The sequence below is a fragment of the Neophocaena asiaeorientalis genome, unplaced genomic scaffold, assembly GCF_003031525.2.
Source record: "Neophocaena asiaeorientalis asiaeorientalis breed wild unplaced genomic scaffold, Neophocaena_asiaeorientalis_V1.1 scaffold742, whole genome shotgun sequence".
Lineage (NCBI taxonomy): Eukaryota > Metazoa > Chordata > Mammalia > Artiodactyla > Phocoenidae > Neophocaena > Neophocaena asiaeorientalis.
In genome coordinates, this window is record NW_020173724.1 from 690,491 (window position 1) to 705,401 (window position 14,911).

The 14,911-nt window shown below is 57.0% G+C and overlaps 1 protein-coding gene across 1 annotated transcript in view; it reads right to left on the reverse strand.

Moving 5' to 3' along the window:
• The window catches only part of LOC112403294 (obscurin), a gene marked incomplete at its 5' end in the record, with an annotated part of 111,322 nt that overhangs the window by 17,757 nt on the left and 78,654 nt on the right, over window positions 1-14,911 (reverse strand). The window contains 9 exon segments of the mRNA XM_024750694.1: window positions 5,006-5,114; window positions 5,882-6,011; window positions 6,364-6,466; window positions 6,946-7,113; window positions 13,091-13,204; window positions 13,778-13,955; window positions 14,109-14,267; window positions 14,373-14,537; window positions 14,621-14,737. Coding sequence (XP_024606462.1) covers window positions 5,006-5,114; window positions 5,882-6,011; window positions 6,364-6,466; window positions 6,946-7,113; window positions 13,091-13,204; window positions 13,778-13,955; window positions 14,109-14,267; window positions 14,373-14,537; window positions 14,621-14,737 — 1,243 coding nt within the window.

Sequence of the window (14,911 nt, forward strand, 5' to 3'; positions counted from 1 at the left end):
CCCGGTAGAGGGGAAACACCATGCCCCCTTGACTCATGGGGAAGCTGAGGCACGGAGACGTGGTCTACTCAGGGCCACAGGCCTGCCTTCCTGCTTCACGCAAGACTCAGTGGCACTAGGCTTGTCCCTGGGTCAGAGACTGCCCAAACCTGGGCAAGGCCCCATCTGCTGTCCTCACACTGCCTGATTTGCTGAGCCGAGACAGTGAGTCCAGTGGAACTGGACAGCTGGATCACTCCTCCTAAACGCACCCCCATGCTCCTCTCACTGCTGCCCCCACGAGGGCATGTAGGCACCCTGCTCTGAGGCCACTGGCACAGCACTTGAGGCTGCCAGGTGGCAGGGGTCTCTCTGGTACCCCTTGGCTCCCTAGAGCCCCTCACCGTGCCGCAGGCGCAAGTGCCCTTGCTGGGATGCTGCGCCAGGCAGTTGCCTCTCTCCATTCCTCAAGATGAAGGGGTACACGCTTCCTTGCAGGGTGAGGGTTGCTACCTCCCTAAGCCTGGAATAGACTGGACTTCAGGATGCCTCGGGAGTTACCTAGTCCAGCCTCCCATAAGCACGAGGACACCCTAATGCCTCCTCAGCGGGGCTGCCCGGCCCCATCTCTGCTCCTTCATTTTGTCTTCCGTAACATGTCAATAACAATGCTCCCCTCCTAGATGAAATGTAGAGGTGATCTGTGTAAAGCTCTGGCATGGTTGCATACCTCCAGGGATGGGACTTACTTCTGCCCCAGGCAGACCCATCTATTGTGAGGTGGCAATCTGCTTTGGGGTAGAAAGGAGAAAGTCACGGAAGGGTTAACCTAGGAGCTTATCAAGACGGGATTCTCCAGCAGTATCACCACCTGCAGGCACCTATAGGAGGTCTCATGCCTATGGGGAATTAAGAGGTTCCCCATCCTGGAGCCTCCCAGTCCCCTGGCTTTAGGAAATCATAGTCTTTCTTCCTCCTGGATTTTACAAGCTCTTCCACCCATCTGCTTCACCCCTCTCCTACTGGAAGTCCTTCCAGATTATCCAGGTCAAAACCAATCCTGCCTTCTGTGGGTTCACCTAGCTCTGGACCTCTTGTATTATTTAATTATCAACAACATGTGTGGCTTTTCCTCAGCCTTGAAGGCACTGAAGGATGGAGAATGGGACAGTGGGTGTGGCACTGAGGAAATGAGTTCTCGGCCGGCTTCCAATTGTGAGCCACCCTCAGCAAGCCTCCTCTCTTCCCTGAACCTCAGTGTCCCCATCTTCCTAGTGTGAAGGCTGAGTCTGGAGACCTCTAAGGGCCCTAGAGCTGTGCTGTTCACTATGGTTATGCTATTTTAATTAAATTCAAAGTGTTGAAAATCGAATAAATTTAAAAATCTAGTTCTTCAGTCACACTAGACAAGTAGCCACATGCGGCTAGTAGCTGCTGTAGTGGGCTGTGTAAATATAGATTATTTCCATCATCACAGAAAGTTCCATTGGACAATGCCCTAGGGTATCCTAGGGTAGCATTCCGCCTCTAGTACACTGGGGGAAGCAGCTTTCAGTCCCTGCTCCCCCCTAACTGGCATGATTCTGGGTCCAAGCCCTGGGTGAGCCACTGTGACGTACACAGAGTTAAGTCTACCCTGCTGAGGCAACGGGGCCATGAAAAGGGTACTTAGACCCTGGAAGAGACAGCTTTGAAGTGTGAAGGTAGCCAAGGGCCCAGGGGGAGGTGAATGCCCTGGGAGTATCTGCAAGGTGCTGGCAGTCTGCGTGGTGAACAAAGGCCATGTGGGCAAGCAGTCAGACAAGCAAGGGGCCAAGCTCCACAGGCAAGGTCCAGGGAGGTTAGTGGGCATGCAGGGAGCACTGCAGTCAGAAGGAAGGTTAGGAACACGCCTGCACTTACATGATGACGGTTTTCTTGGGGACTTTAGTCTCCTGCTCAGTGACTACAAAGAAAACAGTCGGAATAGCGAGGGTTACAGATCAGCCGGTGTTTGGGGGCTGAGCTCTCTGAGTGGCATGGCAGTGTTGTAACCTGCTCAGCTTAGGAAACCGGATCCAAACCCTGCCTGACTGTGTGGCCCTGGTCGGAATGTCTCAGCTTAGAGTCCCAGGTCCCTCATCTTTGAAATGGAGGTGATAATGCCTGCCTTGAGTGGCTGGGGAATGAGAAGTTGTGATAACAGTGTGTCCCACGTGAGGGAAGAATTCCTCTTGAGGGGTTCTTGCAGGAGCTTCAAGGAGAGTAAGGGCTCTGTCTAGGCTGCCCACACAGAAATCCAAGCTTTTCCTTCAGCCCATGTGCCCAGGGAGCCCTGTGAACTTGTCAGGCCTGAAGTTCCACTTTTCATAGAAACCGAGGCCTAGAGAGGGAAAATGAATGGCCTGTGGCTGATAGCTAAACTGGGACCGGGGTGGCTGGTGCCTATTTCACAAAAAAATCTAAAGACCAAAGGGCGTCTCTCCAGGGCAGAATGACTCCAGAGGCCTAGAGGTAGCACATCTGAGTCCTGTGGCATGAGACCACAGAAGTCCCTCTGGGAGTGACTTGAGGATCCCTGAGCAGGGTCCTGAGCTCTGAGTGAGCAGGGAAACCTAGGTCTTCCCATAGGAGCACCCCACAAATTCAACTGTCTCTTGACTTTCCTAGCTTTCCTCCTCGCTGGAGCCAGCAGGATATGGCCTGTGGTTCCCATTTTGCTGATAGGGGACCCACGTCCCAGGGACAGGGCGGGACCCATTGGGGACCTGGCAGCAACTACTCCCCACCATCTCGAGGCCTCTTTCTCTGTAGCTTTTGGACAGGGTGAGGCTTGGCACAGAGATGCCTCTCCCAGCCTTGCCCAGCTGGATAGCAGGCAGCCCACCAGCTACCAGCACCCATACATCTCAACAGTCCCTCTCGCCATCCTGTGGGGAAAATTGAGGGGAAGTCTCAAAAAAGTCAAGTGGCATGGCCTAGGGCACACAGCCTCCTAGTCCCTGGTCGATGGGATTTTCTGCTCTGTTGCAGTGCCACATAGAAAAAGAACTTCCCTTAGATGACTGTGGGTATCTTAACCTCGTCTCCAGTTAGATGAACGTGAAGTAAATGTACTAGCTGTGTCTGTATGGCACTTGGGAGCCACACTTACTGTGCGTGTTTGTGTGTGTCCATGCTAATATGTGTGTCTGCATGCACACGTGTGTGTGCCCATATGTGCTTGTGCAAGCTGCCTCCTGGAGAGAGGCGAGTCCACTGGAAGAGAGAATGGGATCCAGACAAAACATCCTGTGTGTTTAGACGTAGTCGGGCCCAGAGAGCACCAACTTGTTGTGGTCTGTAGGCCAAGCAGTGAGAGATCCAGGGCTCCTTGCCTCACCCTCCCTGACAGGGGCCTCATTCTGTTGCTTTTGGGGGTGGTGGCTAGGGCACCTGTGGGCTGCTACATTCCTGGCACCTTTGTTCCTGACCTAACCTGCCACCAGGTGGGCTCTGGGCTCCAGTGAGTGCCGGCTGTGGAAGGGGTGCAGCTGTGCAAAGTGCGGCTCCTGGCCCTGCGCAGCTTCACAAGCGAAAGGGCAGCGCCCCACCCCACAGGGCCAGCCAGGGCCCGTTCTGGCTGCAGAGCCGCCGGGTTAATGATGAAGCGGCAGGATAGGGTTAGGAAGCAGGAGGCAGCGGGCTCGGTTTCCAGGGTCTGTGAAGACTGGCCTCTCCTCATGAGGCACGAAGGCCACTTCCGGCACAGGTGGGCCGCCCGTCCTCCACACCCTGTGTCCACGGGACCTTGACAGAGACCCATCATGACAATGAAGTAAATAGCTCTGTAGGACGTGCTTGTCACCAGTCGAGAGGGTGCGCTGAGGTGCATGCTGAGCCCTGCTCTGTCCGACGTAAGATGCCACAGGGCAGGATAGAGGTGCCGGCAGATGCCATGGGGCCCTCCGATGGGAACCGGCTTGACCAGTGCCCTTTGGGGCTTGAGGAACAGGATCCCTGCCCACGAGGGAAGGAAGAGTCCCTAGAGGGCATCAAAGGCCCCAAGGCTGAGCTCCTGGCGCCAGGTGGCCGGCTCTGTGAGGGTCCAGACAGACAGCAGCCCCTGCACGTTGGGCCCTGGGAGGGATTGATCCAGTGGCTCAAGGCATCAGAGAAGCCAACTTTCAGGACTTGGGAGGACACATATCTCCCAGCCCATCCTACTGTGAGAGCTGCAGCTCCACCAGCTTTTTTGGTGCAGCTTCTGCTTGCATGCCCCCGAGGATGGGAGGCTCAACATCTGTCCTGGTAGCCCCGTCCAGGTGAGGCAGTTCAGACTGGGAGAAACTCTCCCTGGGGCTGCTGCCTGCCCTGGGCCATCCCCGGGCTGGGCCCAGCTGGGACCCTGGAGCCAAGCGTGAGTGGAGGAGTGTGGCATCTTGCCACCCTTCACCTCCTGCCCAGGAGCACACGGCTCCCTAATGAGGCCCATTCTGCAGCCGAGACCCCTTGCAGCCTGGTCCAAGCCAGGCCAGGGAGGCCAAGCCACGGCATTCTCTCTTTTCCTCAGCCAGCCCCACCCAGTGTGGAAGGATCAGGCCCCTGACACCTGTTCCCTCTCCCAGGAGCCAAGTTGGTATCCAGCAGCCTGCTTCTGTGGAGCCATCCCTCTTACCATCCCTGCCACCCATCCTATAATACCCCTCCGACCACTGCCTGGCAGGCTGCTCAGGACCCAGGTCTGGGCTTTGTATGCACTTGTTATTCCCCCAGGGATGGTGAGCAGGGCTTAGGGCCCCACCCCCAGCCCCTCGGACTGCCCCTCCAGCCTTCCCCAGGCTCTGGGTTCACAGCCCACCCTCCTCCGGCCCACATACATGCTGCTCCAGTCAAGAACTGGCAACCAGTGCTTGCCCCTCAACCTCTGAATCCCCTCCTCCGTCCTTGCTTCCCCTCATCCAGGAAGTGTGCTCTGATTAGAGGCGCTGATGGTTTCACCCCACCTGGCACGCCCAGGCATATGGCGGGTCCAGCCCAGGCTGAGACTGGCAGAGGAAGCACTCACCTTCCACGGCAGCGAGCTGCTCCACGTGGTGCTGTTCTCGGGCCTGCAGCGCCGGGCTCTGCATGAACAGCTCCGCGCCGCCCCGTTTGGAGCCCAGCCGGTTCACCAACTGCAGGGCAGACAGCAGAGGCTCACTTAGAGCCCGTGGCTCCCCAGGGGGCCTGGGCAGTCTCTTGGAGGCCGTACAGGCCAGCTGTAGCATGGGGGGCCCACCACGGCTGTTCCTAGAGCTGCAGAGCCTGACCACAGGGAAAAGGGTACCGGGCGAGCCACTGTGTCCCCAGCACTGACCAGGAGCTTCCTGTGATGGTGGGGACACTATCTGCTCTGTCCAGTGTAGTGGCCACGTGGGCTCTGAGTACTTGAAATAGAAGTGAATCTTCACCTAGAGTTAACTTTAACTGATTTAAATTTAAATCACTGTGTGTGGACAACAGTGACCGAAATGGACAGCACAGGTCCAGAGCTGACATGGGTCCATTTTTTCCCTGAGAGTTGCCATGCGGAGCAGCCCCCACACTTCACCCGTGAAGGCTGCCGGCAGCAGCAGTAGCTAGCAGCCAGGAAGAACCACAGCCAGCACACACCTTCCCCAGACAATTGCCAGTTCCCCCCGGGCCACGAGGACTGAGGGGGCTCCACCCAGGGCCCGCCTCCTCCGTCCCTGTCTTCTCAACATGGACAGTGGGTGACAGTGGCCTGCTGTCCCCTCGTCATGGACGGTGGGTGACAGTGGCCTGCTGTCCCCTCGTCATGGATGGTGGGTGACAGTGGTCTGCTGTCCCCTCTCTCATTGTGGTCAGGAATGGTGGTAACCAGGCAGGATCCCCAAGACAGGTCCCCTCAGCCCCCTCCCACTGGGCCCACCCTCCTCACCTCACACTCATAGAGGCCCAGGTCCTCCTTGCCAGCTGCCCGGATCTCCAACACCAGCAGGCCGCTGCGGGGCTCACTCAGGGTCTGGTATTTGCCCCCAGGGGTCAGCAGGGCCCCATCCTTGTACCACCTAAAGCCAACCCCGGGAGTGGTCAGGTGGGGTCTCCCCAGGTCCCCCATGCTCAGGACCCTCCCCTCACCCACCCTGCAGATCCAGATGTCCTTACAGAGGACATCCCTTACATCCCTCTTGGATGCCACCCACCCAACATCCTCTGTTCTCCTCGCTGCAGCTAGAGCTGTGTTCAGAACGTGCTGCAGCCCCATCACGCCCACTTCTCATCGGAAAGGCTGAGGTTCTGTGTCCAGCCTACCCCAACCCAGCAAACGGGCTGCCCACCCTCATTTCTCAGGCAGGCAGGATGGCCCCAGGGCAGGCCCACCTGCCCACCTCCACCCTGGCCCCAAGCTGCCTGGCCCACCTGATCTGAGGGTGTGGGACACCTTCGATGGTGCAGGTGATCTGGGCATCTTCTCCTTCCACAAAGGGCACTGCCCGGACCTTGTTCACAAACCGAGGCGGGACTGCAGGGTCCAGGGAATGTGGGGAGAGGGGAGAGAGACAGAGATTGAGAGATGGAGAAAGAGACAGAGACACAGAGAGAAAGAGATAGACAGAGAGAGACACAGAAACAGAGAGATGCAGACAGAGGAACAGAGATACAGGGAGACAAAAAGACAGAGAGAGACAGAGACAGATAGAAGGAGAGAGACACAGAAATGGATACAGAAATACAGAGAAAGAAACAAAAAAGAGATGGAGGCAGAGAGATGGACAGATAGAGACATAGAGATACAGAGAGAGACAGAGACAGAGAGAGACACCATGACGGAGCTGGAACCCATGCCCACCAGCAAGTCCCCCGATCTCAGTAAGATGTTCACACCCACCCCCTGCTAGCTCCACCCACAGGCCCGTGCCCCCCCATGAGGGCTGATACCCTTCCAATGCCCAGAGGGTGGGGCCTGGGCACTCACACTCTGGCCTTCTCCCCAGGGCTCACCTTGCACCAAGATCTTGCCCAGGGTGCTGGCATTGCCAGCAGCACTGGCTGCAAAGCACATGTACTGGCCAGAGTCGACACCAGTCAGGTTGTCCAGGATGAGGGCACACGAGCCATCAGGGTCTTCAATGAGGATGTGATGAGGGTCCACGTCCACTGGCTTCCCATCTGGAAAGGAGAGGAGGGCCGTCACAGAGGGAACCCTATCAGAGACAAGAGACTGGGCCTGCCTGGGGGTCACAGTCGCAGGGTTTGATGGAGGAGGCTGCCCCTGCAACACAAGAGCCAGTGTGGGTTCCCTGCCAGGGGTCTAGCCAGCCAAGCTGACCTGGAGCCCTGGATGGAGACGTGGCGCACCGCCCCCCATCTACTTCCCCAGACCTCACTGGGCACGGTGTAGCCTCTTAAAGGCAGGCTCTTAGCTGGAGGCAGGGGCCGGGCTGGAGGACCCAAACCCAAGGAGAGGACATCTCCTTCTGATAACCAGACCCTCAATCACCTCACCAATGATTCTGCAACTATCCAGGGGCCTCCAAGGTACTGACCCCACCTAGTAGACATACTCGGACACCACCCATTTCTTTCTTTTTTTTTTTTTTGTGGTACGCGGGCCTCTCACTGTTGTGGCCTCTCCCGCTGTGGAGCACAGGATCCGGACACGCAGGCTCAGCGGCCATGGCTCACAGGCCCAGCGGCTCCGCGGCATGTGGGACCTTCCCGGACCAGGGCACGAACCCGTGTCCCCTGCATCGGCAGGCGGACTCTCCACCACTGCGCCACCAGGGAAGCCCCCACCCACTTCTTTAATCACCCTCATCCAAATGCCCATCTAACATGTCCAGCTGTAACACATTTCTTATCTGGGAGAGGGATGGTGAGATGTGCATCTTTCACTACAAAGAATTCTTTCCTCCATAAATATGTAAAATTTCATAGATGAACACTTTCCAATAGCTCTGTACTTTCTGAACAAGGTTGTTTAAGTTATAACAGTTCATAAGCAGCACCTTGACTTCTGATTCACAGGGAACCTTAAGAAACAATTTAAAAATATATCCCCCCAAAAGCCTCCAGCTACCACCTCATTTCTCTGTGCCCCTGTATGATAATTCCAGGAAAGAGTTGTTCTCACTCTCTGTCTCCAGGTGCTTCCCTTTCCATCCTTTCCCAAACCCACACCTCTTGGCTTTCACCTCGCACACAAAACAGCCCTTGGCAAGGCTACCGGTGACACTGTCAATCTGTGGTCAAATCTCAGTCTTCATCTTGCTGTCAGAAGACAATTCTCCATGGACTTCTGGGATTCCTGCACAGTCAGATCCTCTGGGCAAAGACACCTACCACCAGCACTGACACCCCAGGAGCCATCCAGGGCAGCAGGAACAAGCCCTCACCTTCCTTCCCTATGAGACATTTGCTTGTCTTCCAGGGCCATAAGTCACTTCTTGCTCCAGAGGGAAGGATGGGAAGATGTGCCCGTAGCCCCAGAAAAGCTCAGCATGTCCTAAAACTTGGGGGTTCTCTCTTGTGGTACAACCCACTGCATGAAGCTGACATCTGGTCCCTGGATGTGGAGATCAAGGCATGGGCAGCCCATGCTGCTTTTGCTGTGAGAAACAGCCTTTGTCTCTGACCTGGGGTCTTGTGTCTTTTGTTTGTATCTGGCTGGTAGGCTGGCTTGCTGGCTTGCAAGCCAAGAAACATCTCACCGTTTCTGATCTGCAATTTTGGCAGCGAGGAAGGGATACCTGTTAGAGACACAGCATCCCAAGAGAGGAAGAAAGTGGCCCATGGGCCAGTTAACAGAACATGAGGGAGGTCCACAGGAATCAGTGGTGAACATACTGACCACACTTCATGGTCAGCTGGGCAGGAAACAGCTGTTTGCTGTGAACGGAGAGAAACTGAACAGGTGGCTGCAATCTGAGCACGGAGAAGTGGGCTCAGAGACAGACACTTGAATAGTGCCTTGGTTGATGTACTCTTTCCTTGCAGCGGGGACACTGCTGGTTCAGCCTCAGGTCAGCCCCACTCCCCAACAAATGTTAGAACCCATGCTGAGTCCCAGGAAGGTTCCATTCCCTTCTTACCCCAGTCACAGAAACACACACCTACACCGGGTGCAAAGAGAGAGCCATCACCAATCCTGATGGGCAGAATGCAGGTAGGAGCAGGGCTAGAACTCAGGGATGAGAGGCATGGGCACCAAACATGTGCAGCATTCTTTTAGAGTTAACAGTAAAGGACCTCAGTGTTTGCTGTGAACCCTGGCTCGGGACAGCTCCCTGATATAGACAAACCTCTACGGGGAACCATCAATAGCTGGCACATGGGCTCGTGGCACCTGGATGGTGTCTAGAATGCTGGTGACACATTGGAGAAGGTGATCCAAAGAGATGTAAGTGCTTCCTGACAGGTGGCCCTGCCTCCTTGGAAAACTCACTCAGCCCTTATGGGAAGACCCAGAAAGAGGATGGGAGGTGTTACCATGGCTCTGGGCCAGTGGAAACCCCTGCTAAGTGGACCCCATCCAAAAGGTCACCACCATGCAAGTTCAACCCCAGCCAGGCAAGGGGCACAGAGCCCCTGAGAACAATGTGATGTGGTTTTTAAGTCAAGCGGTCCCTGAAGTTAAAAGAGATGGGATCAGTAGTGACAATCTTGCTGCCCCATTTAGGGCTTTGAGTGAGCCCAAAACACTGGATATTACTGAGCTATGGAAGTGTGTCTTGTTCCATCTCTGGCCCCTTCCTCGTCCTCCACCTTCACCTCTGTTTAAGAGAAAAATAATCAGAAGATGGGGCTTCCCTGGTGGCACGGTGGTTGAGAGTCCGCCTGCCGATGCAGGGGACACAGGTTTGTGCCCCGGTCCGGGAGGATCCCACATGCCGCTGAGTGGCTGGGCCCGTGAGCCATGGCCACTGAGCCTGCGCGTCCGGAGCCTGTGCTCCGCAACGGGAGAGGCCACAACAGTGAGAGGCCCGTGTACCGCAAAAAAAAAAAAAAAATCAGAAGTGGGCCTTCGTCTCCCTGTGCCCAGAGGGACCAGAGGCCCTACATGCCCATCTGATATGCCAGGCACCTGAGGCAGGGGGAGAACTTAGATTTTGATGGCTCTGCTGGACACAGGCATCTGATTCCACTGATAGGATGTGAGCAAGGTTCCCAGAGAGCAGGAAAAGTAATGTCACCTTGGGGTCAAGTCAGGGTGCTATGACTGTGGCTTCTACCTCTGTTCAGAATTCCCTGCTCCACACAAGGGTGGGGACACCCTACACTTGGATAGGTGGCTATAGAGCATGTAACCAGGTCCAGCCCAGCAACGTGTCACGTCCCACGATTGCCAACAGGACCCCAGGAGGAGAAAGGAAGTTCCAGGCCTCCTGGGTGATGTGAAAGGAGCCAAGCTAACGAGAGAGGCCGAGTCCAAAATCAACAGCCAGAGAGAGTGGTGGCTGGCAGGAGATTGTCACCAGCCCAATCCAGTCACTGGTCCTGTGGCTCCAGCTGGCTTGGACAGGGTGGCTGTAATAGGGTCTGCTGTGCAGGCTAACAGCTCCTGGTGGGAGTCCTGGGCATTCCAGCCACCCGCTTTTCCTTCCTGCTGGCATGCAAGGACCAAGACCAGAGGTCCCTGCATTCGCGTGGGCATGATCTCTAATACACATCGCTGGTGCTCTCTGCTCCCTGCTGGCTGCCCCCTGGGGCGGGGAGCATGGATCAGGACTTGGCCCTCTCCCCCGACACTCAAGCTTCTGCCAAATGAATGACATGTTTGCTGGCTGGTGAGTCTGATTTCTCCTGCCAGATGCTACTTTTCCTGGCAAAGGTTATGTGCTCACTGACCTTGAGATGTTGTGAACGCCCTGGCTATGTGGTTTGACACTTAACAGGCTATAGACAGGTGGGTTGAAGACACCCTTCCTTGGGTCCATGAACCATGGAGGCAAAGTGAGGCCACTGATAGGGCTCCCACCAGGGTTCCTGTGTGGAGCCGTTGCACTGCACGTGGCACTGACTTCCAGTGCATGCCAGACAGGGGACTGCCGAGAGAGGCTCTGAGATGACGGGGGTGCACATCACTTGGGGTGGACCCCCCATCTGGCAGATGGGTGCCTCTCAGGGCCATCTGTGGTGTTTCCAACTGAGATGCTGCTTTGGGTCGTTGAACGGCCAGCTCTGGCCACACCACATGGCTGTGTACGCTGCCTGGACCACCTGAGGTTTGAGAACCTGTGTCGTCTCTCACAGAAGCTGCCCAGCATGAATTGACCGTCTGACTGTCCCTTGCTTCCTCTACTCACTGGACACAGCTGTCCTCAGAGGGGTGAAAGCCTGCAAGTTGCTCACAGGGTAATGGTCAAGATGAAAGGGACAGTGGATTGTCTGGATACAGCTGGGAACCTGGGATCCCACTCTGACTGTTCCTGGGCATGGTGCATCCCTCATTCCCCTCAGACGCAGCCCGGCGGGCACACTTTCCTGGGGGCAGCCCAGCTGAAAGGTGGCAGCTGAGAGGCTCATTCTTACTTCTAAATAACTTTTATGGGATGGCTTTGTCTCTCTGGACACATCGTCACAGAAGTTTGGGGTGTGAGAAGGGATGGCAGGGAAATGGAGCTGCACTACATATGGGCTCTGTGAGGCAGCTGGGAAGGGAGCTCCACAGACGCCAGGACCCCACAGACCCCGGAAGGATGATCCCCAGGCTGCTGCGGGGGACCAGCTGCTGCTCCACTGACTCTGGCCTGAAGCTCTGACAGTGGGACTGGGACGGCCTCTCTTTCATGTCCCAGCAAAGTGCCCCTGCATGTCTTCTCCATCCCCATTCTTAGCCATTCGTGGGTGAACAAATGCCCCAGCTGGCTGTGAACAAGCAGGACAGGAGGACTGACTTCCCTGGGACAGCTCCTCCAAAACCAGGACTGGACTCGGCTACTGGGACTGAACTAAGGATTCAGGATTTACCTGCCAGCCCGGAGGAGACCTACCTGCCAGCCAGGTGAGGCCTAGTAAGAGTATCTTGGTTTACCTGGGAACCTGGACCACGCCAGATGGTCTATGCCACACTCTGATTTAGGCCATACTGCATCAGCTTGACCTCAGAGGGGCCAGAGATTGAGGTCAGCCATGCAGGTAGTCAGCCTACGTGAATGCCCCAACAGAAACCCTGGACAACAAGGCTCAACAAGTGAGCGTCCCTGGTTGGCCACACTCTGTGTGATGGCACACATCTGTACTGACAGAAACAGGCATGTCCACACAACTCCACTGGGGGGACATCTGGACCATACCTGGATCCCCAACTGGACCCCACCCCATGTGCCTCTTCCCTTTTACTGCAGTAAACCAGAACCCTGAGTGGAACGGCTCTGCTGAGTTCTGTGAGTCCTAGTGAATCACTGAACCTGAAGGCGGTTATGGGACCCCCAACCTTGCAGTTCGTGTCCAGTGAGAATGGTCTTGGGCTCCTGACCTCAGTGTTCCTGGGGACCCCCAAACTTTGCAGCTCCCATCACACACAGAGTCAAATCTGAGACCCACACGGCAGCCCTCAAGGCCCAGCATTCCCCAGCCTCATTCCCCACTGCACCTGCCTCAGCGCCTCCCCCTCCCCTGTCCTCCTGGAGCCTCACTGCCTATTTGGAGTTCCTCCAACATGTCTGCATGATGAATACTCTCTGCCCTTCACTCTGCCTTATTTCTCTGGCTGGTCACAAATATTACACACTTGTCTATGTGCTTGTCATCTGTCTCCTCGCCTAGAAGGTCAGCCTCCTTGGACAAGGTTGATCTGCCTGTTCACTGCACCTTCCCTGCACCTGGGATGGTACCTGGGCACTCAGCACAAACATGTCAAATGAGAGAGCTCATGAGTGAGATTCGGTGGTGGGCAGAGTCACTGCGTCAGAAACACGATGCATACCTAAGCAGCCTCCGCCTCTGTCCCACCTCATCCACCTGTGCACACTGGCCAGCCTGTCTTTGATTCAGGAACAGGAGACTGGAACAGGAGGCCTGTCTCTTGTGTCCAGCCCCTCAGCCAGACCCCACCCTGGATCCCTGGTCCCCTGCCCAGCCTGATTCCCTCTGGGCAGCTCTTGCTTGTTGCAAGATCAGTATCCACTGGCCCCCAAATGCCTACCTTTGTACCAGCTCACGATGGGCTTGGGTGTGCCCGTCACATGGCAGGCTAGTTTGACTGTCTCGCCCAGCTCAGCCGTGCAGTCGGCCAGCTCCTCTTCAAATTCCGGGGGGCCTGGGGATACATACACAGGGCCTGGAGCACTCACCCGTCCCCTCAGGTGCACACCTGGCAGGGCCAGAGCCCCATGACCAAGGATGTGGCTGCAACAGATACCACCCCTTGTGAGCCTTTATCCATAGTACCACACTAGGGCCTGGATGGGCATTAAGGTGAGCAACACAGGTTGGCTGTATACTGGGGAGTGGTAGGGACTGTGGAAAAAGAGGGCATGTTGAAATGGGATCCTCTCTCCTGTTCTAAGCGAGGGACTTCTGGGCCCTTCACATTCCTAACACTGTCTGGGCACCTGCCTTGTGCTGGAAAGCCCCGAGTGAACCTCGAGGCTCCCCTCAATTCTGGTCAGGGCCAGCCCTACACTCTGACTAAGGGCTCCCAAGAGGCTGGGCTAACCAAGGGTAGAGAGAGCCACTTGCCCCAGAATCGAGCCCCTTCCCTTGTGCCTGCCCAGGTAGGGGCAGGGCGCCAGGGCTCAGGACCTGCCAACCTGGGTGCCTGCAAGCCAGACAGCCAGGCTGAAAGGTTCAGCCTCCCATCCAGCCTCGCTTCATGAGCCCAGGCACTCACACCACACGGGCAGGGCCAGGCGCTGCTGGATGCCACAGATCTCCTTCACCCAGGAGTTCTTGGTGATGACCGTCCGCGCCTGCAGCAGGTACTTGCGTACTGAGTCCTCCCGCTCGTGCCAAACCTCGAAGGCACGGTCATCGCCCTCCACCTTGTCGTTCAGGTCGATGCTGCTCAGCTGTGGGGGGAGAATGCAGGCTGAGCACCCGGATGCAGGCTGAGCCATGGTCACCCAGGACAGGGCTGCAGGACCGGCCAGCAGCCTCCACCTGCCCGCACATCCTGCATGGCCTCCCTCTGCCCACCCAGGCTCCGCTGGCACCCTGCAAACCTTCATCATGTTCCGGAAGACATAGCTGAAGGTGTCAGTGCGTGAGTCCCGCTTGGGCTTGCAGACCACCAGGTGATGGCGGAACAGGAAGACATGCCGGTGGTGGCCCTTCCACGGCATCCGCGCACCCGGTGTCCCCTCCCACACAATGAAGTGGCCCTGGGAGAGTGGTGAGCCTGTGGTCAGCCAGGCCCAGCCTGGAGTCCAGCCTCCACAAGCCCTGGCCACCTGCCCAGGCCCTCCACTGCACCCCCAGCCCCAGACCTGGCGGATGGGCTCGCCTAGAGCCTCCAGGGTGCCCGGGTAGTTCTCCATGAGCGACACGTGCAGCTGGTTCTCGGCACGCTGCGGCAGGGCCGACACCACTGCATAGGCCTGCTCCAGCAGTGCACAGTTCTGTCCATTCCGCGCCTTGTTGCGGATCAGCTCCTGGGGGAGACGGCGGGTCAGGGCGAGACCTGGGGTGGCTGGGCATGGGGGTGGCCCCGCAGCCCCTGGCCAGCCGTGCCTACCTTGAGGAGGGCCTGGTACTGCTGGACCCGTTCCACCGGCTGCTCCAGGAAGTGCTGCAGGGACGGTGGGGGTGGCTGCGAAGGATCTGTGGCTGGCAGCACCTCCTCAGTGTATTTCTGTGGAAGTTGCAGGGCTGGGTTCAGGGCGAGGGGGCACAGCCTCCAGATGGCTTATGTCCCCAGAGCCCCAGAGCTGGTGGATCAGGGTCCCACACACAGACCCTCCTCCCCAGGTGGGCCCCACCAATGCCCCAGGTGATGGCGGGTGTCACTGTCTCCCAGGTGAGCAGA